The sequence below is a fragment of the Epithele typhae genome (assembly GCF_022376455.1).
Source record: "Epithele typhae strain CBS 203.58 chromosome Unknown BXZ73scaffold_76, whole genome shotgun sequence".
Classification (NCBI taxonomy): domain Eukaryota; kingdom Fungi; phylum Basidiomycota; class Agaricomycetes; order Polyporales; family Epitheliaceae; genus Epithele; species Epithele typhae.
In genome coordinates, this window is record NW_025954267.1 from 1 (window position 1) to 25,944 (window position 25,944).

At 58.2% G+C, this 25,944-nt stretch overlaps 8 protein-coding genes across 8 annotated transcripts; 3 read left to right on the forward strand and 5 right to left on the reverse strand.

Moving 5' to 3' along the window:
* Positions 1 to 190: 190 nt before the first annotated feature.
* BXZ73DRAFT_81239 (uncharacterized protein) lies at positions 191 to 985 on the forward strand (the record flags this gene model as incomplete). Its single annotated transcript, XM_048023465.1, has 2 exons — positions 191 to 774; positions 824 to 985. Coding segments are annotated over 2 exons (746 nt in total), but the record flags the coding sequence as incomplete, so codon positions are not given.
* Positions 986 to 10,747: 9,762 nt separating this feature from the next.
* Positions 10,748 to 11,765, reverse strand: BXZ73DRAFT_106046 (uncharacterized protein; the record flags this gene model as incomplete). The annotated part of the gene is made up of 2 exons (XM_048016490.1): positions 10,748 to 11,600; positions 11,659 to 11,765. The coding sequence occupies 2 exons, from the start codon at positions 11,763 to 11,765 to the stop codon at positions 10,748 to 10,750; spliced, it is 960 nt and encodes a 319-aa protein (XP_047873050.1).
* Positions 11,766 to 12,143: 378 nt separating this feature from the next.
* BXZ73DRAFT_54147 (uncharacterized protein) lies at positions 12,144 to 13,213 on the reverse strand (the record flags this gene model as incomplete). Its single annotated transcript, XM_048021122.1, has 3 exons — positions 12,144 to 12,639; positions 12,683 to 12,974; positions 13,018 to 13,213. 3 exons carry the CDS (start codon positions 13,211 to 13,213, stop codon positions 12,144 to 12,146), a joined length of 984 nt encoding a protein of 327 aa, XP_047873051.1.
* Positions 13,214 to 15,838: 2,625 nt separating this feature from the next.
* BXZ73DRAFT_92556 (uncharacterized protein) lies at positions 15,839 to 16,564 on the reverse strand (the record flags this gene model as incomplete). Its single annotated transcript, XM_048026395.1, has 2 exons — positions 15,839 to 16,232; positions 16,290 to 16,564. 2 exons carry the CDS (start codon positions 16,562 to 16,564, stop codon positions 15,839 to 15,841), a joined length of 669 nt encoding a protein of 222 aa, XP_047873052.1.
* A 459-nt stretch (positions 16,565 to 17,023) lies between these two features.
* On the forward strand, positions 17,024 to 18,624 carry BXZ73DRAFT_54179 (peptide chain release factor eRF/aRF subunit 1; the record flags this gene model as incomplete). Its single annotated transcript, XM_048021124.1, has 6 exons — positions 17,024 to 17,103; positions 17,156 to 17,199; positions 17,243 to 17,486; positions 17,539 to 17,971; positions 18,033 to 18,249; positions 18,317 to 18,624. The coding sequence occupies 6 exons, from the start codon at positions 17,024 to 17,026 to the stop codon at positions 18,622 to 18,624; spliced, it is 1,326 nt and encodes a 441-aa protein (XP_047873053.1).
* A 654-nt stretch (positions 18,625 to 19,278) lies between these two features.
* BXZ73DRAFT_54174 (uncharacterized protein) lies at positions 19,279 to 20,393 on the reverse strand (the record flags this gene model as incomplete). The annotated part of the gene is made up of 4 exons (XM_048021123.1): positions 19,279 to 19,399; positions 19,454 to 19,942; positions 19,998 to 20,274; positions 20,333 to 20,393. 4 exons carry the CDS (start codon positions 20,391 to 20,393, stop codon positions 19,279 to 19,281), a joined length of 948 nt encoding a protein of 315 aa, XP_047873054.1.
* Positions 20,394 to 21,018: 625 nt separating this feature from the next.
* BXZ73DRAFT_92559 (uncharacterized protein) lies at positions 21,019 to 21,890 on the reverse strand (the record flags this gene model as incomplete). Its single annotated transcript, XM_048026396.1, has 3 exons — positions 21,019 to 21,201; positions 21,237 to 21,472; positions 21,524 to 21,890. 3 exons carry the CDS (start codon positions 21,888 to 21,890, stop codon positions 21,019 to 21,021), a joined length of 786 nt encoding a protein of 261 aa, XP_047873055.1.
* Positions 21,891 to 22,828: 938 nt separating this feature from the next.
* Positions 22,829 to 24,077, forward strand: BXZ73DRAFT_81245 (glycoside hydrolase family 43 protein; the record flags this gene model as incomplete). The annotated part of the gene is made up of 6 exons (XM_048023466.1): positions 22,829 to 22,907; positions 22,962 to 23,073; positions 23,129 to 23,373; positions 23,436 to 23,539; positions 23,592 to 23,717; positions 23,772 to 24,077. The coding sequence occupies 6 exons, from the start codon at positions 22,829 to 22,831 to the stop codon at positions 24,075 to 24,077; spliced, it is 972 nt and encodes a 323-aa protein (XP_047873056.1).
* Between the last annotated feature and the right edge of the window lie 1,867 nt (positions 24,078 to 25,944).

Sequence of the window (25,944 nt, forward strand, 5' to 3'; positions counted from 1 at the left end):
TGCGACTCTACCCGCGGATGAACCGCGAGTCGCGAGAAATCCGGCCAGCCCGATCCGGAACCTCACTGAGCCGGATCTGCAGGGAGCCGGAGCCGCGTGGCTCATGATCTGCGGTGCACGGCTCCGGTTCACTGCGGGTTGATCTGCGAGGTGAGCCGGACCCTCAAACAGCCTTAGCCCGACCTGTCAGGTCTACGCGCCTGGGGGACCAAGGTCTGGACCCGCACGCGCGACGCGCGCAAACTCGACGCGCGCGGGAAGCTAGGGCACTTCGTCGGTTTCAGCGAACAGTACAAGGACGCCATCCTCGTCTACTGGCCCGACAGACGCACTGTCACCGTTGAGCGGTCCTTCGTCTACGAGGAGCGCACCCCCGTTTTCGAATTCTCGCTGGCTCCGCATAAGGGGGCGTTGGGTCATGGTCATGCGCACCCAGCTCCTAACGGAACGACCCTCCCTCAGAATCCCATTGCGGATGTGCCCGCGCCTAAAGAACCCCCTGCGACCACAGTTCCTCCCCTCGCTCTTCCCACTGCCTTCCCCACCACTGCTCCCACTCCCACTTCCCCCAGCATTGAACCCCACGCGATGGCCGAAGAAATCGACGAGTTCCATGACCTCCCGGACCTCTACCTCGACCCCGTGGAAGAACAGGAGATGCGGGAGGATGAAGAGCGGGAGAGACGGGAGGCGGAGATAAGAGCAGACCTGGATAAGGCGCATGCAGAGAGGGTGCGGCAGGCGAAGGCGCAGGAGGAACGCGACACTGCCGAGGTCAGTGACATCATCGATGATGCGGACAGCTCCGACTCGGACGAAGAAGTCATCGTCGAGCAAGCACCCCCCGTCGAGCAACTTGGGCGTGGGCATCGCGTACGCAAGCCATCGTACTACCTCCGACGCGTCGCCGGTGGCGAAGGCACCGCCAATGGCCGCAATGCACGCCTTCCACGCGGCATCGCCCCGGGCGACATCCTGGGAGTGATGACGGAAGAAAGCGAGGAGACGACGGGTGGGTGGGTCATGCTGTCACAGGAGGAGGCCGAGGAAGACTACGAAGTGGTCGACACGGCCCTCTCCCTCCAACCTGGCGACGAGCCCTCGACACTCCGCCAAGCCCTCAACTCGCCGGACGCTGAGCACTGGCGCGCTGCCATGCAGGCTGAGATCGACAACCTCCTCGAGCACGGAACGTACGAACTCGTCGAGCCGCCCAAGGGCGCACACATTATCAACTCGAAGTTCGTGTTCCGCGTCAAGCGCGACGCAGACGGCAGCATCAAACAGTACAAGGCGCGGGCGGTCGCTCTCGGCAACACCCAGCTCTACGGCCTCGAGTACGAGCAGACCTTCTCCCCTGTCGCCAAGCTCGCATCACAACGTCTCCTCCTCGGGCTCGCGGTGCAAAACAAGTGGGACGTCATCCAGATGGACGTCAAGTCGGCGTACCTCAATGGCGACCTCGACGAGATCATCTACATGCGCCAACCACCCGGCACCGCCATCGACGACGACACTCGCGTGTGCCGGCTCAAGAAGTCCCTCTACGGGCTCAAGCAGGCCGGACGCAGTTGGTACAAGGTCCTGCACGAGGCGATGCGCCAGCTCAAGCTTATGCGCTGCGACGGAGACCACGCGCTCTTCTACCGAGTCGAGGACACCTCACGTGTGTACGTCGCCACGAACGTCGACGACCTCATCATCACTGGTACGGCCGACTTCCTCTCCGAGTTCCGCGAAGGGATCAAGACGCGTTTCGCCATGACGGATGCGGGACGGCTCGCTTGGCTCCTTGGGATCGAGGTGCAGTACGATCTCGAGCGCGGCGAGATGCGCCTGTCGCAGCGTCTCGCCATCGACATGCTCGCGCGCAAGTTCCGACTCGACCAGTCGAACCCCGTGGTCACTCCGTTCGCCTCGGGCGCCGTGCTGTCCAAGGCGCAGTGCCCCAACAGCGACATCGAACGCGCGGAGATGAGGGGCGTCCCGTACCGCGAGGGCGTCGGCTCGCTCATGTACATCGCGCTTGCCACCAGGCCGGACATCATGTTCGCGGTCGCGCGGCTGGCGCAGTACATGAGCAACCCGGGACGCCAGCACTGGGAGGCGTTCAAGCACGTCGTGCGCTACCTCAAGGGGACACGCGAGATGTGGCTCACCTACTCGCGCAACGGCGGTCCACTTGCGGGATACACGGACGCGGACTGGGGGACCTCAGATGACACGCGGCACTCCATGTGTGGGTATGTCTTCACCTACGCTGGGGGCGCGATCTCCTGGTCGGCGAAGAAGCAAGCCGTCGTCGCTCTGTCCACCACGGAGGCGGAGTACATCGGCATGGCTCATGCGGCCAAGGAGGGTGTTTGGCTGCGCGCGGTGATCGCGCAGATCGTTCACGTGTCCCTGCTCAAGTACCCGTCGCGGCTCTTCTGCGACAACAAGTCCGCGATGGAGCTCGCACGCAACAACGCGTACCACGGCCGCACCAAGCACATCGACATCCGGTACCACTGGATCCGCGGCGCAGTTGAGCGCGGCCAAATCGCGCTCCTGTATTGCAGCACCGAGGAGATGCCTGCCGATATGTTCACAAAGTCCCTCACGTCCACTCGTATGCGCTCCCTCCTCCTCGTCATCGGTATGCGCTCGCTTTGAGGGGGCGTGTTAGTATATGTGTTACACCATGGACTCTGTCTCGTTACTATAAAATTCAAAGCTCACGTTTCGCGCGTCCGCGGCCACACGGGCCGCGGCGCTATCTTGCTGTACGCTCCATTCTCATCCTTGACGACTCGATCGCCTCTACTACCGATCTCGTCGTCCCGTTTCCGCTCCATCCGCTCCTTAATAGCTACGCACGTCGCGGGGAGTCCCTCACTCGTTCTCGTCCCGAACTTGTGAGGTGAGCTCCCCTACATACCACGTCTAGCCCCGTTCAGTAACTGACGAGTATGCGTAGATTAACGCTACCGCGTTCATTAGGTTAGCTCACTATTGATTGACTCGTTCTCGTCCCGAACTTGTGAGATTAACGCTACCGCGTTCATTAGGTGCCCGCTCGCTCCGCTTGCTCTCGCCTCGCACCACATCGTTCCCCTCTGCTCTCCCGCTCGGCCCCGACCTTAACATCGCGGAGGTCGGTCTGGCTGTAGCCGGTCCTGTCTGCGAGCTCATTGAACCGCGCGTAGTACTCGACGACGGAGAGGCTATGCTGGTGAAGAGCCTGCAGGGCTGCCTTCGCGTCGACTGCCTCGTCGGCCGTCTCGAATCGCATTTTGAACGCCGCTCTGAAGGTCGTCCAGTCGTTGTTGAACACGGCCAGCCCGTTACCGATCGTTTCCAGGTAGGGGGTAGCCCAGATCGCAGCGTCATCGGTGAGGAGAGTGAGAGCTGACTTGATCCACTTCGCGTCGTCGCGATCGAAGCCGCCCGTGGCGTTGGCAGTGTTCAGATGGCCTCCCATCTGCATCGCATAGACTTGGAAGGACGCTACGAAGCGGCGTGCATCCGAACTGGTCTTGCCGTTGTACGGCTGGGGCTTGTTCGCGACCTTTGTCGCGTCCTTCGTGGCTTGGGTGTTGACGTTCGAAGCCACCGTCGCATTCGTCATAGCTTGGGGGAGGGTGGTGGACAGGTTCTGGAATGCGGTTGCCAGATCTGTCACCGCCTGGGTAAGGTTGGCCTGTCCAGCAACCAACTGCTGCTGGTTCGCGGTGAGGGCCTGCATGAGGGCCTGAAACTGCTGGGCATCCATGACTAGGGGTGGGATAGGAGTGTGCGTCTCGTCGAATCTAGCCCTGCGGGTCGTGTAGGTGACAGGGGTACGGATATGGGGACACGGTTGGTCGTCGCACTCTCGCCAGAGGAGGTCGTTTCGCTCGTTGCGGACGATGTGGACGTGCCGGTTGTCTTCAGTGTCAACCGCGTGCTGATGACCTGCGCAAGCCACCGTGCTCTAGGAACCAGGGTACGCTCCGGGGAAGTGAACACCTATTGAGGCTTCCGGGCAGCCAATCAGTCGGGATGACCAACTGCGCGGATAGAGTCGTCGGCCGGGAGCGGGGTAGTGTTCTCAGAGTGTGATACTCGAGCTCAACAGACCCAGGGAGACTGCGATACGCTCAGAGCCTTATAACTCCGGCAGGTATGCAGGGTAGGGGAAGAGTGGGGCGAGTGGCACAGGGTGGGGACGATGCTTGCACGAGTGGGGGCGATCCGATGCTTTGATGCCAGCACTCACTGGTTAGATCTCGACCTAATGACGCGGGAGCGGGCCGCGAACGCCAATCGGAGGAGAGGGAGGTGTGGATGGGTATGGATAGAGGTTGGATGACCTCGATGTGGTGGTGCAGAGGTGTCGCCGGCACTAGGCGCAAAGCAAACGCAAACTAGAGTCACGCGAGGGATGTCTAGCCCACAAAGACCAAGTTAACATAGCTCTACATACATACAGGCAATTGAGATACTCACCTAGCCCACAAAGACCAAGAGGTCGAGATGAGGGCTAGGACACGAAGTGCAAGTGCTAAGAGAGTCCGCGATACGGGCGCTTAAGCGCGGGAACAACCTTCCAATATAGTAACAGGCAGAGAAAAGGCAGAGAAATGGCGAAAAATAATACATAGGGCGAGTCCAGAGTCCTTTCCACAACACTAATTAGTTCAACTTAGACCTAATTAGCAAGTTGTGTTTTTCCTGATGCTGTGTATGCTTCACTTCGCAGGTCTGTCTCACGGTTTCTGGCAATGTGTGGTCGACACTGCGGTGCATATCTACAACCGTCAGCCAATGCGTCGTCTAAAATGGAAGTGCCCCATCACGGCATGGAACGGAGTCGTCCCAGACTGTTCCCACTTCCGCGTTTTCGGCTGCAAAGCAGTCGTACATGTGCAAAGGGACAAACGCGACAACAAAATCGAGCCTAAGGCACTCGAAGTTGTGTTTGTTGGTTACGAGGGTTCCAAGGGTTATCGTTTCTGGAACCGCTCTACCCGCTCCATCATGGTCTCTAGCAATGTGGACTTTGATGAGAACGTCTTCCCTGCACGTGAAAACCCCACCAGCCGTCGTCGTGTAACCCCCGACGATTCACCGTTCCCGGACATCCCTGAGGGAGAGCCTGACAACGAACCAGTCGAGCTCATACCTCCTCCTCCAACTCCTCCTCCGGAACCTGCTATGGTCCCACACCCTCCTCAAGCTCCACCCAATGCCGAGCCTGAACCAGAGCGCGAAGCTCCGCCACCGCCTCCTGTCGTACCAGGTGCACCGCCACGTGCTCCTAACCACCGTCGTAACCGTCATCCTACTGTCGAAGACATACCTGATGTCGATGCTGGTCCTCCACCACAACCTCAGCGCCCTCAGCGTCATGGTGCAGGACAGAATCCGCATCGCAACAGGGACAACTTCTACGGTGACGAACCGCCTGCACGCGTCGACGCCAGGACACGACGAGACGGACAGCTACGTACAGCTGAAGAGCGCGAGTACTTCGATCTGCTCAACACTATCATCAATCACGCTGCGCGCAAGAAAGGCATCCCTCAGTCCTACCGCGAAGCGCATAACTCTCCTATGAGTGATGAATGGTTCAAGGCTGAAGCTTCGGAGTACAACTCGTTGATGGAAAATCGAACCTGGGTGCTCGTACCTCGCCCCAAGGGTCGTAATGTCATCAGATGTCGTTGGGTGTATGACATCAAGCACGATGGTCGAGTAAAGGCTCGCCTCGTAGCTAAGGGCTATACGCAGAACTGGGGAGAAGACTACTTCGAGATTTTTTCGCCTGTATCAAGGAACGAGTCGACCCACTTCGCATTTGCGCACGCCACGCTCGAAGACTGGGATATCAACGCCATGGACGTCAAAACCGCGTTCCTCAACGGCGATCTCGACGAGGAGATCTACATGGAGCAGCCGGAAGGATGGGTTGAAGCTGGCAAAGAGGACTATGTCTGTCTGCTCAAGAAGGCCATCTATGGTCTGAAGCAAGCCTCTCGCCAGTGGAACCTCAAAATCCACGACTCGCTCATCAAATTGGGATTTGTCCGCACGTACTCAGATGCCGGAGTCTACGTTTATCGTCGACAAGGGGGTGTTCCAGGCGAAGTCACGCTGATTGTTCTATATGTCGACGATCTACTCGTCATGGGCAATTCACGCACGCGCATCGACTTCGTCAAGGACTCACTCAGCAAGCAGTACAAGATGACTGATCTAGGACCAGTGCAACGATTCCTCGGTACTCGCATACGTCGCGATCGCGTCAAACGCATCCTCGACATCGAGCAGGAAGAGTACATCGACGCCATCCTCGAGAAGTTTAGCATGTCTGACTGCAACGCTGCATCCACTCCTCTCCCCGCTGGTTGCGTTCTCGTCGCTCGACAGGATGAAGCACCTGCAACCCTTCGTCGGGAGTACCAGAGCCTCATCGGCAGCCTTCTTTATGCCATGCTTGGTACTCGTCCAGACATCTCCTACGCCATCACGCGTCTCTCCAAGTACAACGCCAATCCGTCTGAAGATCACATGCGTTACGTGTTACGTTGAAGTCCGAGTTCCGTCGGGAACGAGGCCTAGACGCCGAGTGGTTATGTCCGTGAGAAGTCTCTTGATGCCGACGCGAGTAAGCACGGTGCACTATCGAGTAGACCGGCGAGCGAGCGAGGTAGAAGGCAAGCAAGAGGGATGTATTGGCACTAGGCCAGAGGGACGTAGCTAGACAAGAGGTCGAAAGATGGGGAGCGCTATGCTGTGTCGTCCCTCTTATAAGTACAAAGGCCTTGAGGCCACGGTGCGTGAGAGGTGAGGTAACCATGCATGTACAACGAGTCAATACGAGTCAACACGGATCATGGTAACAGCGTGTAAGGGGGTGTGGTACCGCGAGGTTGCCATGAGGCGTGTGCATGTCCGAGGCGAGGCTGCGCAGCAGCATGAGGCGGGGGATAGGGGTGGTATTACAGTAGCCCCTGAGGGCGCGAGGCATAGTCCGTGACGGAGATGACGAGGGGTAAAAGCAAAAAAGGGTAGGCGTACGCATGGTGTCCGTAACATTACGCCCGCTACGTCCTTCGCTACCTCCGTGGTACCTCGCACTATCGTCTTCGTTACGATGGAAAGGATGGCGCCGGCATGATCGCGTACTCGGACTCGGACTGGGGAGAAGACCGCGACGACAGGAAGTCGACAACCGGCTTCATTTTCCTGATGGCAGGAGGTGCACTCTCCTGGGTCTCTCGCCGACAACGCACAGTATCCCTCTCCTCCACCGAAGGGGAATACATGTCCGCGTCAGACGCTTGCCGTCAGATGAAGTGGCTTCGCACTTTCGGCCATATACCTCAGTACGCCTATATATATACCGATACCTATTAGGTGTCGGGTCAATGGGCATGTGCCAATTCCTGGGGCATACGGGTAGGCGCGGGCCATGCGCGCACAGCGGACGCCTAGAAAAGACTTGCATCTGCCGAGATTAGAACCCCGGCCTAGCATAAACAAAGCGCAGCTCAGCTTTACAGCTGAGCTACGCGTCCTTACAAGGTTCCCCATATACGTTGCTATGGATTTACTGCACCCATGGACATATTATCAGATCTCCCATCAGTTTGTGTTATCTCTAGATCTCCCGCTTGCACCCACGTTATCTCCCACGCCCACGTCGCGCGCTTCCGACCCGCCCCCCGTGCTCGTTGTCCCCGACAGCGAGCTCGCTGTCCCGCCGCCCCGCTCTCCCCTCTCCTCCGTCTCCCTCCATTCTTTTTTGTATCCGCTTGTATTTAAAATGCGCACCTAATGGTATATAATGCAATACCCTCACTCAGTTGGGTGAGCCTGCATTGAGCCCTTATACCCCCAAAAATGCGTGCAACATAGGAACTTATACAACTGATCAATCGTCTGGCTATTATCTGCATCGGATAGTATTATGAGAACTCGTTTTTCATCTGAAATCGCAGGTGGATAGCTGGAAGGGTGCAGGTATGATGTCATATGTCATTTCAGGATGACATATTCCACAGTGATATGGTATATACATTTATCGTCATATGGACACCTAGAATCATACATAGAGATCAATCAGAGCGCATATCACAAAGAAGCAGATGAAACGACGATGTTTTGGCGATGATATGACATGTGCTCAGAAGGGAGGACTACATTGAAAATGCGGCCTTCATATGTTCTTGTGCAGACGTCCAATCATTGTACCATTTGCTTCATTGCGTTCCCACACATTTATAGAGCTCAGATCGTCAGTTTCATGCTTATCGGTGGAGGATTGAAGATAAGGTATGGTATGTCATTATTCTATGACATAGTGTATAGCAAGATGACATGTGCTCCGATTACTTTTCTGAAAAGCGGAATAGAACATGGTAGTCTTCTCCTACACGATGCAGAAGTAATCTCGAAAAACGGCCGAGAAACGGCGGAGATATGTTAGAGGAGCCTAGTATGGCAGGTTGTGCAGAGGACGCTCTTGAACCACCCACACCACTTGGCACACTCTGAGCTCCTATGGCATGTCTCCGCCGTTTCTCGGCCGTTTTTCGAGATTACTTCTGCATCGTGTAGGAGAAGACTACCATGTTCTATTCCGCTTTTCAGAAAAGTAATCGGAGCACATGTCATCTTGCTATACACTATGTCATAGAATAATGACATACCATACCTTATCTTCAATCCTCCACCGATAAGCATGAAACTGACGATCTGAGCTCTATAAATGTGTGGGAACGCAATGAAGCAAATGGTACAATGATTGGACGTCTGCACAAGAACATATGAAGGCCGCATTTTCAATGTAGTCCTCCCTTCTGAGCACATGTCATATCATCGCCAAAACATCGTCGTTTCATCTGCTTCTTTGTGATATGCGCTCTGATTGATCTCTATGTATGATTCTAGGTGTCCATATGACGATAAATGTATATACCATATCACTGTGGAATATGTCATCCTGAAATGACATATGACATCATACCTGCACCCTTCCAGCTATCCACCTGCGATTTCAGATGAAAAACGAGTTCTCATAATACTATCCGATGCAGATAATAGCCAGACGATTGATCAGTTGTATAAGTTCCTATGTTGCACGCATTTTTGGGGGTATAAGGGCTCAATGCAGGCTCACCCAACTGAGTGAGGGTATTGCATTATATACCATTAGGTGCGCATTTTAAATACAAGCGGATACAAAAAAGAATGGAGGGAGACGGAGGAGAGGGGAGAGCGGGGCGGCGGGACAGCGAGCTCGCTGTCGGGGACAACAAGCACGGGGGGCGGAGCGGGGAGGCGCCGGCGAAGACGCGGCGGCGCGGAGCGTCCGGAGATATCGGGGCCATCAAGGCGGCGCAGCGGCGCGGGGGAAGGCGCTGACTGGCGCGGCTATCAGAGATAGGCGCTGGTGTTTGCCACACGGCGTAATTGGCAGATGCACAATCAGTACCAAGATAAGCGCCATCCAGGAGCGTTTTGTGCAAGTGCGAAAAACAAGCCCTCTGTGAGGACTTACAAGTGTTCATACCTACCATTTGATGAGGCTATAGCACATCAAGTTTGAGCACTATGAACAGTCTGATGGTGCAGTTGGTGGAGTGGCAAGTACATCCCGGATGCCCGTGTTCGAAACAGATTAAATGCAGTTTGAGTTTTGCCGGGCGCTTCGCGCGTGGCGGCCTGCGGCCTATCTCGTCACGTGGTGGTTTCTTTGCGCGCGGATATATGGCACATGCCAATTGATCTGACACCTAATAGGTGTCATTATATACTCTAGCGTACTGAGGTCCCTCCTTTCGGCCGTGAAGTTGGTGACGATATGTTGAGTCCTACGCCGCTCTGCATGGACAACCAGGGATCAATTTTCCTCTCTGAAAACCCTGCTGTTGACCGTCGCACGAAGCACATCGACATCCGCTACCACTTCATTCGCGAATACATCGAGGAAGGCGAAGTTACTCTCTTTCACGTTCCTTCTGCGGAGCAGCTAGTGGACTCGCTTACGAAGTCAGTTCCTCTTTCGATACTCAAGTACTTCTGCGAGCACGTTGGTTTAGTTTCATCCGCGTCTTGAACGAGGGGGTGTGTTGAACATTGGATATCGAACATACGTACATTAGGACAGTTTACGCATCCACATGGACTCTGTGAGATACTTCCCATAGTTCCATATGTCACTTCACTGCCTTGTAGTTCCTTATCTCTTCCATTCCGTTCTTCTACGCTTCTCTCTTTGTTCCCTTGTTCCACTTACGGACTTTCTTTGTCTTGAGCGCACAGCCCGTACAGCCCTGTAACCATCTTCTGTCCGGTCTGACCTCTGCGCCATATATGTCTTCCCATCACTGCTTACGTATGCTACTCCTGGACAGTATATAGGGAGGGCTCTGGCTCGCACTGCTCTTCAGTCGTTCTATCACTAACTGAGGAGTAAGTACCTACACTCTATGCGCTCCCTTATACACATGCTTACTGTATCTGTAGTCGCTCCTCTTCGTGTGCTTACAGGTACTACTTATGCCCTCAATATAGTCGTTCTATCACTGACTGAGGATCGCTCCTCTTCGTGTGCTTACAGTCGGTCCCTTGCCTTACTCAGAGTTCATCAGGGGGCTCACACTACATGAACTACAAATGCATAATTCCTCTTGGTTATGGAAATTCAGTACAACAGGACAACTAGTAATACAGTGGTTCAAAGGCGACGTGCGGATGGGGATGCGGTAGTACGAGCTCAGAACAAAAAGGTAAATATCATGAGCTCTTTGGGAGAGTATCCCGAACGAACGTCCCGGAAGGCCGCCATTGGTCCGTACTTCTCCGGGTTCGCTTCGTACTCCTCCCAATCTGTGAACAACGGCCGCCACACCCACGCCTTCTCCCTGCGCTGAAAAGTTCCTGGGAGAGCTAGCCCCGCGTCCGCCGAGATCTCCCTCCGGAAGCACGGTCCCTCGTTCAAGCTCGTGATGCACAAGCGCGTGAGGTCCTCCATCGCTGTGCGCGCCTGGTCGAACCCTCCCTCGCCCTCCGAGCTCGGCCAGACGCGCGGGACGCCGAGGCGCATGAACGAGCGCATCAGCGACTGCGACTCGCCCTCGACGAAGAAGCACGTGGAGACGATGAGCACCTGGTCCGGCGCCGGCGGGCCCTCCGCGCCGTACATCGCGTACGCCACGTCCGCGCGGGCGAGGTCCCCCCGCTCCCCGGCGCGGAACTCGCGCAGGGCGCGGAGCATCCGCGGCGCCTCCCCCGCGGGCAGGGCCTTGATCTTCTTCTCCGGCTGCGACCGCGCGCCGGGCGCGAGGTCGACCGTGTCGATCCCGAGGAGCTTGAACGCGCGCACGGGGTTCCCGCGGCGCGCGCCGGGCGCGGGCGGGTTGTGCGCGAGCAGGAAGCGGATGAGACTCGTCTCGAGGTGGCGACCGTAGTCCTGGCCGTAGGTGAGGAGAGCGACGGCGCCAGCCGCGGCGCCGAGTGCCCACTCGTGAGCCTCGGTGAAGGAGCGGAGGCGGTCGAGGAGGCTGTTGTTGGGATCCCGGCCGGGCGCTGCGGCGGGCTGGGCGAGAGGGCCATTGTTACAGCCGATCCTGCAAAACGATAACGGTTAGTGCGGTTGTAAAAAGTGATTTATATACGGATTCGCACTTATGTGTGAGCCAGTGCAGCTTCTGGCACTCCTTGGAGCAGTAGAGAGGCTTCGCGATGCAGCGGCCGGCGCAGCGGCGCAGTTGCTCGCCCAGTTTTGGTGGCATTTTGCAAAAGTCGCAGCGTTTGAGTGGATCGAGCGGCTTTGAGGGAGATGATGAGGGTGCCATTTAATTGTTCCTGATAGATAGAACTGCCACAAGAGGGCGATGGAGGTGGTGGTGGGAGGAGAAGGAGCCAGGCTGGGCCCGCGGAGTCCCTTGTGCAGTCGTCGAAGGCGCCTACGCGCGGGTTCGGCCCGTTAATCCGCGGTCGCTCCTCGCGATCCTTAAACTCCTGCCATAGTGCTTTCACACCCCGGGCCGGAAAATCGCCCCAGAAGAAGGCTTGGTATCAATTGTGACAACTGGTATAACATGCAATACAACAGGTGACTAGTAGTACAATCATGCGAGGCGAGGTGCGTATCGAGATACTGGAGGTGCTCAGAACAAAAAAGTAAATATCATGAGCTCTTTGGGAGAATAGCCTGAACGGATGTCCTTGAAGGCCGCCATAGGTCCGTACTTCCTCGGGTTCGCTTCGTACTCCTCCCAATCCTTGAACAACGGCCACCACACCCACTCCTTCTTCACGCGCTCGAACTTGCCGGGGAGGGCCAGTCCCGCGTTCGCCGAGAGCTCTCTCCGGAAGCCTGGCCCCTCGTTTACGCTCGTCATGCACAAGCGCACGAGGTCTTCCATCGCGGTGCCCGCCTGGTCGGGCCCGCTGCCGCTGCCGCGCCCCGAGCCCGAGCGTGGCCAGACCCGCGGGAGGCCACGGACGTACGAGTGCATCACGAACTGCGTCTCGCCGTTGACGGTGAAGCACCCGGTCCGCGGGCGGCGATTGGCCGTACACCGCGTTCGTCTCGATCTCCTGTCGCACGTCCTCCTTCTCCGCGACGCGGAACTCGCGCAGGACGCGGAGCATACGCGGCGCCTCAGCCCCGGGAAGCGCATGTATCTTCCTCTCGGGCTGGGACCGCGCGCCGGGTGCGACGTCGAGGACGCCGATCCCGAGCATCTTGAACGCGCGCACGGGGTCCCGGCGTGTCCCGGGAGCGGGCGGGACGTTGGCGAGGGTGAATTCGACCATGCTCGTCTCAAGGTGGCGGCCGTAGTCCTGGCCGTAGGCGAGGAGCGCGACGGCACCGGCTGCGGCGCCTAGAGCCCATTCGTGCGCGTCCATGAAGGTGCGCAGGCGGGTGACGAGGCTGTTGTCAACCTCTTCGCCAGGCGCTGCAGGCTGGGCCAGAGGGCCGTTGTTGCAGCCGACTCTGCAAACCAATGACAGTCAGTGAAGTCATCTAGAAGATACATGTGAAAACGTTGCACTTGTGCATGGGCCAATGGGCCTTCTGGCACTCCTTGGAGCAGTAGAATGGCTTAACACGGCAGCAGCCGGCGCAGCGGCGCAGTGGTTTGTCGGGCTTGGGCGGCTTTTTGCAGAAGTCGCAGCGCCTGAGGGGGTCGACGGTCTTTGAAGGGGATGGAGCCGGTGAGCGCGATATCATTCTTGTGGTTCGGACGAACAATATCCGCCGAGTGGCGATGGAGGTGGTGGGAGGAAGAAAGGTACGTATGATACGCGTACGTACGGCGCCCAACGTCCGAAGCGAAGCTCCGGCCCAAACCGGAGCATCGAGCTCCCACGGCCAGCGCTTCCCCTTGGGCGGCTCCTCTTCACCACCAAGCGGCCAACGCTATGTAAATACCTTCAAGTGCCTGCGACATCCACCAGCACGACTCTGCTAGTCCATCATGAGCCACATTTCCTGTTCCCCAAGCCGGCGCGCCGTTCCCCGCAACACAGACCCGATCCGAGTCTCCCCTCGCCGCGGTCCTTGCACCTTCACCACCACGTCCTCGAGGGTAGGTGTCACCGCCGCCATCCCTTGCGCGAGCCTCTCCACGTCGATCTCCAACGTCGACGCTTCTGCTTCAGTGAGCGGGAGCGGGCCCTCGGGGAACGGTGCGGGGTGCCGCAGCACGTACCGCACGCGCGGCATATCTCGCTCGTCCAGGTAGATGTCCTCTTCCGCGCCCGGGTGTCCGCTGGAGACTTCCTCGAGGACCTCCTCCCCCGAAACGCCCTCCAGAAAGGCCTTCTCCGGGCTCAGCCCTGCCGTGCGTATGTCCAGCTCGAGCGTCTGCAGACGGCGGAGCGCGCCGATGACCAGCGCGAGTTGCATCTGCAGCCGGTGTGTGAGTGCCAGTCTGACCGGGCGCAGGACGCGAGACGCACCACGAGCGCCCCGTTGTCATACAGCTCCGTCGTCAAGTGGAGCGTGCACGAGAGCGACCGGAGGTCCGCGCAACCGGGCTCCCTGAGGGAATCGATGAGCCCCCCGCCGAGCAGGTCGTCGCTGAGCTCGATGCGGAGGTGCAGCGGCCGATGCCGCATGAGCACCGCATGAAGCATGATCGAAGAGTAGTTCCTGGTGCGCTGCGAGAGCTCGATGCGCGGGATATGGCCGCGGATGCAGAGGGCGTGCAGCTCGCTCACGTCGCCACTGAAGAGCTCCAGGCCGGGCCACGTCCGCTCCGAGCCCACTTGCGCCATGAGGTTGCGGCGTCGTTCGGCCAGAATCTCATCGTAGAGGTATGTGTCGCTCCTTTCGGGGCACTGCAGGACTTGGAGGTTTGGATACGCGCGCGCGAGCTGCACGAGGTCGAGGTCGCCACAGTCCTTGATGAAGAGCCGGCGTACGTTGGGATAGATGTAGAGATCGGCAGGCTCGTATCTGAAGCCTAACCAATGGTCGCAGTGAATGGACTCCAGGGTGTGTTGGTGGCGTGCGAGGAGGGTGATCGGGTTCCAGCTCCCCAGCTCTGCGTCATCCTCTTCCGTTTCAGCCAGGAGGTCTGCGTTTGTATCCCGATCGCCGCAGAGCACAATGTGGGAAAGAGTCGATAGAACGTTCTCGACGAACTCGTACGCGCACGAGCATCCGTGGTGTATCTCCAGGCGGTGCAAGGAAGGGAGCTGGGCCATGGCGTCACCGAGGATTCCCAGCTCAATCAAGGTGAACTCTGCCTCTGGCAGATTGAGAGTGCGGAGATTGGTGCAGCGGGAGAAAGCCATGGCCCAGGCATTGATGTTTCCCTCCTCGTTTTGGGGGGCGCCGAAAATCGCGAATGTGAGGTGGAGGAGGAAGCGGCAACGGGTCCAGTTTTGCGCGGCGAGGAAATGCAGGAACGGCACGGCGTGTCCCTCCCAGGACTTGAGGGAGATCGGTTTCCGAAGCGCCGCCTTCGCACCTTCATGGTAGAAAAACTTGTTCATAGGCACGAAGGCGCGAACGATGACCTCCGGTTGGTCGATCATATTCATGACATTGACGAGAATGTCATCGTTCAACCTGACTCCAGGCCAGACGGTGGTTGCCATCTCGACGTCTATAAGTTGTCCGAGGGGAATCAGTGTTTGAGCACGGGATCCAGTGGAGAAAGACTAGCACATACTTCTGTGTTTTGGCTGGTGGCCTTAACGAACTGGCAGAGACGTAGCAATCTCGCGGTCGAGGCTCGCGCGACGCAGTAAAAGCCACTGGTACCTGGCCGTGGTTGCTGACTAACAGAATAGGCGATACCGTTCACCCGCCAGCGCCCAGGCCTCAACGTTTCAACGTCAACGTCCAGTTCAGCTAGTGCCTGTGGTTTGCAAATCAATCGAACCAGTTCGTTACTGTGGAAAGTAGCATTTATTGCAACCGCGACATTGTACTTGAACAGGATCCGAAGGATAAGCAGTGAAAGTCAGGACAGTTGGCTAACCAATATTCGTAACAACGGGCTCTCATCTTGCAAGTGCTTGTTCATGCCACAAACCTTCGGGGTAACAACTAGCGGCTTTGTAGGGCCTGAGCAGCCTGGAAGTAGCGCGCCACTTCTAGTTCGAGTCAAAGCAGCTTCTGTTGGCAACAAAAATGACGACGTCGGACTGCACTTGATCGTACCGGCGCGATTAAGCTTTCAGTAAGGCTACGCACACGCAGACAGACCGACCCGTCTATGGGGTGCATGCTCGGCCCGCGTTTCTGCACCAATAGATTTGAGGGTGCTTTTGGGCTGATCAGCACTGAGCACGAGCGCGAGAGCTGCAATGGAAAGCACACCTGCAGTCTCAAATCGACACGCTAGCTTTCATCCATCTCATCCTCACGGAAAATGATGGGCTCCGTAGATATCGCTTGTTTGTTGCCCTTCTGCCTTCCGCCTCCGGAGGGTGCACTCTTGCCGCGTCCGGTATTCTTCTTCCTGCCACTTCCACGAGCGGCACCTGCGACAGGCTCGTCCACTCCATCTCCGATCTTGATCACGACACTCACGGTGGACTTGCTGCGCGTGCGATAAGACATATCTTCGTCGTCGTCCACTGGAATGAGTTCGTCCTGCAGTTCGACGGTTCCGGTCAGGACTTCGGTATGGACCTCGTCGCGCGGGTAGGGAAGTATCTCGGGGAGCGAGAGCGCCAGCTGCATGAGATGCGGTATGGCAGCCCCCATCGCGCTGAGGTGCAGCGTCTTGTGGCTGTATGCGCGCGCACTCAGCCGTCTACTCGCACGGGGAGAGCCACAGGACACTCACCCATCCTTGAGAAACACATCCTTACAGCGCCGTAGATACGCGCCGAGCTCCGTCCGACGCGTGATGCAGATATAGTTCTTGCCCTCCGTATGCGCCGAGCGCGGTCCCGTCGCGGACACTGAGGCGGGCACGGTGGGGAATGGTCTCGGGGGTACGAGCTTGCGCACCCTGTGCTTGTCTTTCTTGTCTGAAGGCGGGATAGACGGCACGCCCTTCTGCTTCTGCTTCTTGGATTTGGATGACCCTTCGTCGCCCCGCTTGGCCGCCGCCGGCATAGGAGCAGAGGGGCCCGCGACGGGTGGCGCGGCGGGCTGGGTGCGCTGGTCGTCGTTGGGCTGTGACGTCCCGCGCGACGTCGACTTGAGTCGTTTTGATGAGCCGGTGCTCGCGGAGTCAGTGACAGAGTCAGCCTTGCGCTTCGCCATGCACGGCTCCGGTGGGGCCCTCGACGGGGGCGGCGACGAGCAGGGGACGCGGGGAATTTGGGTCAAAGGAGGGGTTGTCGCTCGAAACTCGAAGATGCAGGGCGGATCGGGAGCCGGATCGGGAGATATCGCCCGTTCCAGGGCGATAAGTCTAATGAGGCGCGCCTGCCACATCCTCAAATTTTGGCAAACAGCGGGCGGGACCTCCCGTCCTCCGCCCGTCTCGCGCCCCCTCCGCTCCTCGCCGTCCTTTCTCTCTCTCTATCCCCCACCACCCTTGTACAAAAGCTCCCCCGCGTCGTCGTCAAAATGAGCCAGGATCCCGCGGAGCAAAACATTCAGATGTGGAAGGTCAAGAAGCTCATCAAGAGCCTCGACGCCGCCAGAGGGTACGCCTGCCGTCCATCTGCCCCACGAACTCGCGCTCATCGTGCGATCCAGAGCTGGCACTTCCATGATCTCCCTCATCATCCCTCCAAAGGCACGTCCGATTCGCTGGGATCACTCTCCGATCGCCTAACCCGCAAGCACAGGACCAAATCTCCCGGGTCTCCGCCATGCTGACGCAGGAGTACGGAACGGCGTCGAACATCAAGTCTCGCGTCAACAGGCTGTCTGTGCTCGCTGCCATCACATCGACCCAGCAGCGCCTCAAGCTTTACAACCGTGTCCCTCCGAACGGTCTCGTGCTGTTCGTCGGAACGATCCTCACGGACGAAGGCAAGGAGAAGAAGGTCTCCTTCGATTTCGAGCCCCACAAACCCATCAATACGTATGTCATATCCCTCTTCCCCTGATGCATATATCGATCTGTGTGTCTCCAGTTCCTTGTACCTGTGCGACAACAAGTTCCACACCGAAGCTCTGCAGGAACTCTTGGAGTCCGACTCCAAGTTCGGCTTCATTGTAATGGACGGAAACGGCACTCTCTTCGGTACCGTCGCCGGAAACACGCGCGAGGTCATCCACAAGTTCACTGTCGACCTTCCCAAGAAGCATGGCCGCGGTGGTCAGTCCGCCCTTCGTTTCGCCCGTCTGCGTGACGAGAAGCGGCATAATTACGTCCGCAAAGTCGCCGAACTGGCCGTTCAGCACTACATCACGAACGACAAGGTCAACGTCACTGGTATCGTCCTCGCGGGTAGCGCCGACTTCAAGACGGAGCTTGGTCAGAGTGATATGTTCGACCCGCGTCTAGGGGCAAAGGTCATCAAGGTGGTGGACGTGAGCTACGGTGGCGAGAATGGTTTCAACCAGGTGCGTCATATGCGCTGGTGATGTTGCGCTCAAGGTTCCTGAACGCATGTGGTCCTTGTAGGCTATCGAGCTGGCTGCCGAGGCGCTCTCGAACGTTAAGTTCGTCCAGGAGAAGAAGCTTATCCAGAAGTACTTCGATGAGATCAGCCAGGACACCGGAAAGTACTGTTTCGGTATTGAAGACACGCTCAAGGCACTGGAGCTCGGTTCCGTCGAGACCCTCATCGTTTGGGAGAACCTCGACATCACGCGCTACCTGCTCCGGAATGCTGCCGGAGGTACGTAATCTCTCCGTTTTCACTATCTTAAACTAAATCCGCTCGCCTTGCGCGCGTATATTTCTAGAGGAGATCGTCGTGTTCGCGAACAAGGAGCAGGAGAAGGACAGGGAGCGGTTCATGGACAAGTCGACCGGGCTCGAGATGGAGAAGACCGAGGACCCACAGTCGCTGCTCGAGTGGTTCGCGGAGAAATACAAGGATTTCGGCGCGAACCTCGAGTTCGTCACCAACCGCTCCCAGGAGGGTGCCCAGTTCGTCAAGGGCTTTGGCGGCATTGGCGGCCTCCTTCGCTACAAGGTCGACTTCACGAACCTCCAGACCGTGGACGACGATGACGAGGACGAGTTCATGTCGGACGACGAGGACCTCTGACTAACCTGGAGGCTCCTCGTCGGAGCCCCTCTCGGCTTGGGCACGCCGAGTGGAGCGGTGGGTAGGGCGGTGGTGGAGGTGCGCGTCCGGCCGGTGGGACCAGAGGAGGCAAACGCGGCGCAGGCGGGTCCGGTCGTAGTGGGGGCGGGGTCGCACGGCTGTGTCCCGCTTTCCAGTTCGTCCCTCGATCAAGATGATGCACGCAAGTCAGTCCAGGAAGGAACCGTTTTGATTCCGTCGGCGTTGTCCCGCCCGCCGAACGGAGTTGGCGCAGTTGATGTTCCTTGCGCAGCTGAACAAAGCGTCTTTGTAACGAGTCGTCTCCCATACGACAAGGTGCATTTTACTCTTCTCTTTTCCCGCCATATCAGGCTGATATGCTACACAGATCTCGCACTCGACCATATCGTGTATTTGTCCTGACGCTTTTGTTCTCATATTGCCTGCTGTCATCGCTATCTGAACGTCCTGCTGTAGCTTTCAGAGTGTTGGTTAATGAAAACGCAAACGTATGCTCGAGTCATGATCATTGACGAAGTGATAACATTGAGGCAGACCAGAAAAGCGAATCAAGCTATATTATGTATTCCAGCGCGGTCTATTTAACCTCTTCGAACAGTTCCCAACAGCCCTCCCTGCCATGCTATGACAACTTTACAGAATACTGCGAAGCTCCTCTTCGACCGTGCGCCACTTCCACAGGCTCTGTCCTGGGTTCACGAGCTCGTTCTGGTTGTTCTCCGAGTAGTCGATGTTGCCCTGGCCGACCAGCACCCTGCGGCACGCATAAGCACACGACACACGAGCGCGACGACGTCGTGAGGCTCACCGCGCATAGTCGACGATGTCCATCAGCGTCGGCGGCTGGTTCTCGCGCAGGCGCTGCTTGACCGCCGCGACGTCGCCCACCTCGATCGGACCCTTCTCGACGCCCTTGACGCGCGCGACGGCGTCGCGGATCTCCGCCACGCTCACGTTGTCCCCGTACACGTGCACGACCGCGGGGACGTCGTCGCGCGTCGCGGGGTCGAGCGCGAGGAGCGCGAGGCGCGCGACGGCGCGCGCGATGTCCGGGAGCGCGGTCGCCGCGAAGCGCGTGTGGGGGTCGCCGAGCGCGGTGAACGTGTTCGCGTGGACGTTGGCGCAGAGGGAGCGGTAGGGGTCGAGGAGCCAGGAGAGGAAGGCGCCGTTGAAGACAGTGACGGCCTTGAGCGGGGTGGCGGCGCCGGCGGAGAGCGCGGCGGTCTCGCGCGCGAGGGCGGTCTTGTTGATCCACTCGGTGTGCATGAAGCCTTCGAAGCCGCCGAGGGTGTAGTCCCTGGGAACCACGTTAGTGGAGAAACGAGGGAGAGGGAGGGGAGGGGAGGACGTACGACGCGAAGTCGCTCGGGAAGTAGACCGGCACGCCGTGCTTGACCATCGCGGTGACGAGGGCTTTGTTGATCTCAAGGCAGGCGGCGGTCGGGAGCACGTTGACGACGACGGTCGCACCCGCGACCACGTCGTCCATGGGCTCGGTGATCGCGTGGACCTCGGCGCCCATGGCAGCGAGCTCCTTTGCCTTCGCCGAGGCGGGGTCGCGCGTAGTGATCCGGACGGTGGGGAAGTGGTCACGGTACTCCGTGAGGAAGATTTTGGTAACGTGCGCCCCTAGGGTCAGGACAGTCAGGATCGATCCTTGTACGGGAGGAAAGGAATGTGAAGTGACCTAGATCGCCAGTCCCGCCCAGGATGACGGCCGTAGCTTTGATGTTGTTCGCCGGAGACATGGTGTAGGTTGAGATGCCCTGCTGGGTGGGCGTCCTTCGTGTTTATATACCCTCTTCATTCTGTTCCAGGGCGCGGAAGTCCTGTGGAGTGAACGTCAGATTCGACGGACGGTCGATAATATGACCCACATCCATCGAGTGGTATTCATCCAATTGGCACCTCTGCTGACTGGCGTCTGCGGCCTTGGAAGTGGCATCCCTTCATCCGTGAAGAGAGACCAGTGTCGAGGCCCTCAGGCTAAATAGTAAATACCAAGTGTACCACCATCTTTTCGGACTTTCGGAGGACTCGGTGGGTCAGGCGGCGCTTGGACCCACATGATGCATGACCCTCGATCAATAGCGACCCACTTCAACTGCGAGAGGTGGGTTCATCAACGACGTAGAGAGGCGGTAAACGTACTGACTGGAACGGCGCCCACACTCTGATGGATCCAATAGCGAGCGCACTCACCGTGGGTGTAATCTGATTCATTCCATGACGACAAAGTACATATGTTAGAATTCTACCCGCTATCGTGGTCTGAATGCTCACAGTTTTATGACGTTGTAAAGAGGCTCGTACACATCGGATCGAATGTGCCGAAACGTCCGTGCACAGGAGCACAGCGATCATTGAATGCAGCTATCGCACGTCGTAAACGATCTCGACATCCGCCTCCTTCAAATGATTCGCCCATCCCGGGAACATGGCCCTCATCCAGAGGACAACGACATCTCCGGGGCGTAGCGCGTCGACGAAACCTCCACCGCCTCCGTGCCCTTCCGCATCCACCACTCCAGGGTCCAGCGTTTTGCCGGGAAGCCACTCGAAGGTGTACCGCGAAAACCACCTTTCGCAACACGGTTGTTCTGCACCCGCCAGGTGACGCAGCCCGAGGAGTTCGGCACGAGCTCCCATCCAACTCGGTCGTCCCGGAGGGCCTTCTGAACGTCCTCTGTGGTGCGATGGAGGGGGTGCTCGTGGAGCCACTCGTGCAGGTCCAGAGCGGCGTCGAGTCTGGATGCTTCGTCGAGAGAGTGTCCAGTAGGACGCAGGATGCAGGCCTCGTACCACGACCACGCGCCGTCAAAAGTCCCTGCAGTCGCTCAGCGCGCCACACTTTTATAGTGAACATGCCGCGACGCACCCGGGTGGTCCCCGCCCCATCCCTGATCCCGTCCTTCGATGGTCCACGCGACCCTCAACATCCGCCAGTTCTCGTCTTCACGCGATCCGGGGATGGGAGGAGACTGGAGGATGGCGCACGCGGAGCAGTAGTCGGAGGGATCGAATTTGTTAGCGGGGAGAGCGAAGGGCGGGTCGAGCGGGCCGTTCCCGTCGCCGATGCGCGGGTGGTAATCGGCGAGGTCCATGATGTCAAGGACGAGCTCGGTGGGCAGGCCTAGGTGGAAGAGCATCGCGCGGACGATGCGGGTCGGCTCCGCGGGGTCATCGTAGTACTGCTCATCGTCGTCGTGGGAGCTGGAAGTGGGTTGTGATAAGTTTCCCCCCATGGGCACGATAGTTCGTCTTGGAATGTTGTGGGTTGATGTGGGCAGCCTGAGGTGCGAAGCTTTGAAGACTAGGTGAGGTTTGTTGTGACGGAACGACAGGGCTCTGTGTCGGTGTGCGAAGAGGGAAGCCAAGCCAAGCCAAGCCAAGCAAGAAACAGTACTAGTACGGAATCATAACACTTATGCACTAAGCGGGTGGTAATTGCTGCAATAATCGCCCTTGTAGTCCCGGACTAACAGGGTAAGTAGAGTTCTAATGCATGACATCACATACTTATCAGGCGCCGCTTCAGCACTTGTGGGCGCTTCGGCTTGCACTCCGGTCTCTCTCTCAAAGCACCATCCCGTATCTCTGGTCCTACACATCAGCTTCGTTGGCACTCTCCGTTCAACCCACTCAGGTGTGATGGGGCGAACACTTTTCATTTTTGGAAGACCTCCACGTGGCTGCTGGAACGACACGCGAGGCGGCGCTCGAGGGGTGGCGATCACCACCACTGGGAGTGTTGTCGGCCAGCTCGTACACAACGGAGCTTGGAACGGCCTCGTGCGGGGCAGAACGCGCTCGCAAGGTGAGAGTGATGCGTGGAGGATGTCATTACACCTAAAAGGGATGGATCCAAAGGCGGTTTACACCAGCGGTACGGTTCTGGTCGGAGTTTGCGTGCGCACTGACGTCTATGCAATGTGCTTTCTCCGGTGCACGCCACATCATTCCAAGCCCATCAGTATGCGTGGAGCTGCCGGCTTTCTGTACATCCGAGTGGGCCCTTAGGTCCACCACAACCGCCCGAAGCAGGGCAAGCTCCAATCGCTCCACCTCACAAACGCCGTACGTGCTTCGCTTGCGACTCCATCGGGTTTTCACAAGTAGTATAAGTACATGGTGTGCGTGTTGGGAACCTTCCATCATCCCCTGCTACGCACTGCAACTCGTCATGAAGTTTTTCTCTCTGGCTTCAGTATCCACCCTTGCCTCTATTGCGTTCGCAACTCCCAATCCCCTTCCGGGAAGCGGTGCGTACTACTGCGGATACTCGCCCCTTCGTCGAGCTTATGTCAAGTTTTCAGCCAACATCACTTTGCGTGATCCCGCGGTCATATACAACAACGCCTCACAGACGTACTTCGTCTTCTCCACAGGCAAGAACATCAAGATATACACAAGCCCATCTCTGAAAGGGTGAGTGTTGAATGTCGCCGCGACCCATCTATACTTCGTTCTGATCCTGCGTCAGCCCGTGGTCGTCCGCCGGAGAAGTGCTCACAAACGGCTCCATGATTCCGGTACCAAGTAATGCGGGCGCATGGGCTCCGGACGTAAGCAGGGTAAACGACGAGTTCGTCCTATATTACGCCGTCAGCACTGGAGGTCGTAGAAATTCGACAATTGGGGTCACTACAAGCCCGAACATGGAATCTGGCTCTTGGACAGACCACGGAAAGGTCATCCAGACGAAGGAGAGCGACACATTTAATGCCAGTGAGTCGACCGCGATACACCCTGATACACCCCGGCCTTCTGACAACTGGCATGCGTGTTAGTCGACGCCAATCTGATCGACGCCGACGGACTAAAGCTGCTGTTCGGATCTTACGGTGACGGCATCTTCCAGCTACAGATGTCTGATATCTCAACTACATTAACTGTATGCCATGTCTACTTCCCCGCCGCTACTCGAACTGACATGAGAGCCGTAGCCTCTCCCGGGAAACCACCTCGCAGGCGGCGACAAAATGCCCGACGAGGGTGGTTTCACGTACAAACCTAAGAACTCGAGCTTCTTCTACACGTTCTTCTCGAATGGTGTTACCCCTCTGCAAGGTGTAAGTCAGGCCAAACCTCGTCTCAGTGTGGTGTCGGCCGACAGATATTCACAGGCAACGGAACGCCCGCCCCCGGGCCAGGAGTACAAAGTACTCGTCGGCCGCAGCGAGAATGTCGCGGGGCCATATGTCGACAAGAGCGGCCTCAACCTCACAAGCCCCCCGGCGGGCACGCTCGTCCTCGGTTCGCACGACACCGTTTATGCGCCTGGCGGTCAGAGCGTGTACCTTGACCCGGTGAGCGGCCGGGACATCATGGTGTATCACTACGTCATGAACGACTCGTTTGGAGGCCCGTCTTACCTCGGGGTCAACTTCCTCGACTTTTCGTCCGGATGGCCCGAGGTCGTCGAAGAGTAGGGAAGATTGATTCACGCCGTTCCACAGATGGAAGCCGACCTCCAGTCTCGGCTTGAGCTTATTGATATTCTCTGACACCCTGGCACCGTCTGCTGTCCATATCATCCAAGGACGACCACTTCACATGGCACGTGGCTCGTCCTCGACCGTGCTCCACTTCCACAGGCCTTGCCCGGGGCTGACGAGCTCGTTGTAGTTGTCAGAAGAGACTTCCAGACCGCCCCGGCCCACGAGCACGCTGTGAAGCGATCCCGTCGTCAACGACTTGAACTCCAAACTGGCCACACCTCCCAAAAACGTTAACGTCCGCCCACCGCGCACAGTGCGCCATGTCCACTGGGCACCCCTCCGTCAATCGTGAGCGGCGCGATGTCCGGCACCGCCGTGCCACACCGCGAAGCGCGTCGCAGGGTTCTATTCGTGCGAGGCATGCGCGTTCGACGCCGTTCTATTGCGTTTATGAGGCCACGAGGCCCATTCATACGGTATGCCACAAATGAAGTTTGGGCGAGATCGAGGAGGACCACAGTACATACCAAAGCACCGCCTCCCGAACGTCCGCTGCGCACCGTACGCGCACGCCGAGGCAGCGGCGAATATGAATGGCTGTCCAGGGTCCGACTCGCCTTCCTTCATGGTTGACGCATGGTCCGCCGCCCTTCTTCAGCGCGGGCTTCGGAGGCTTCCTAAGGCATTGACGTCGGCGCGCTTCGCCCCTCGGGGAGCACGGGCGCGATGCGGCTGGGCGGGTGGCATGGTCTGGTCTGGGTGGTGCATTGTTGTAGACGTGTGGTAGTCGCATTGCGCTTCATGATGGCGCGCGCGTCCCGCGCTGCTGGGTGGCGGGGATGTTCGCGAGGATGTTACTGCATGCGGAAGCGTGCCACCGGCAGCGAGGTGTGGCTGGGATGTCGACATGGTTGCGAGCGAGGGGATGAACACGCGGTGAGTGCGTTCCCGCGAGTCCTGCAAGAAGAAGAACGTCAGAGTGGTGGTTCTTTCATGAACGAAGGCGTGCCTGCAGTAGCTTGTTTCACACCTGGATGTCATTGCGGTGCTCTCAAATGCCCAGCGCCGTGCGCGCGAGAAAGGCCACCCGAGTCGACCTCCCAATTATGGTCACACGACAGCCGCGCGCCCCGACGCGACCTTGGAAGCGATGCCGCTTTGCCGTCACAGGCCCTCGCGTCTTCTCCCGTCAGCCGCGAAGCCCTGTAAGAGCCTGGGGTAAGCATTAACGAACTTCATAGAAGGTTCGGGTGAACCATGCACTCACTCCGTGCGTACGGCCCCGCCCTGGGCCACACCTTCCCCTCACGCCGCTTCGCCGCGATGATCGAGCGCGAAGTTTAGAGGCAAGGCTCTGGAAGACCGCCGGGCACTCGTGCCCCCGGAGATGAGCGTGGAAATCGCCCCGAAGGTCGCTCGGCATCTCCGCTGACGATGTAAGGACCGGCGCCGAGCCGACGCCGCGCCTGAACGAAGACGGTGCCGGGTGAGAGCCTCGGGATGCGGTATTGTGCCCGGGGTCAGAATGGGAGGTGAGATGACGGCTCCACCAAGGACGTACGTCGTCGAGCTTGCTGACCCCCACGCCACCAGCTGTCAGTTCGTGAATACCACCAGAGAGCGCCGCGGCGCCACAAGATACTAGCTCACCGCCGCTGGCCCCGGCACACGACCGCGACAGATCACCATCCAACTTCGCTCAAGTGGGCCCGCTGATCCACGCCGCTCACCCCAGCAGACAGTCGGGATGGCCCGTGGCGAAATCCGCGCACGCACTTGAGGCGGGTTCGGCGGGGTGATAGATGACGTCAACGGCTCGACCTGGCTCAGCTCCCGACGCGCAGAGCGTAGAGGCACG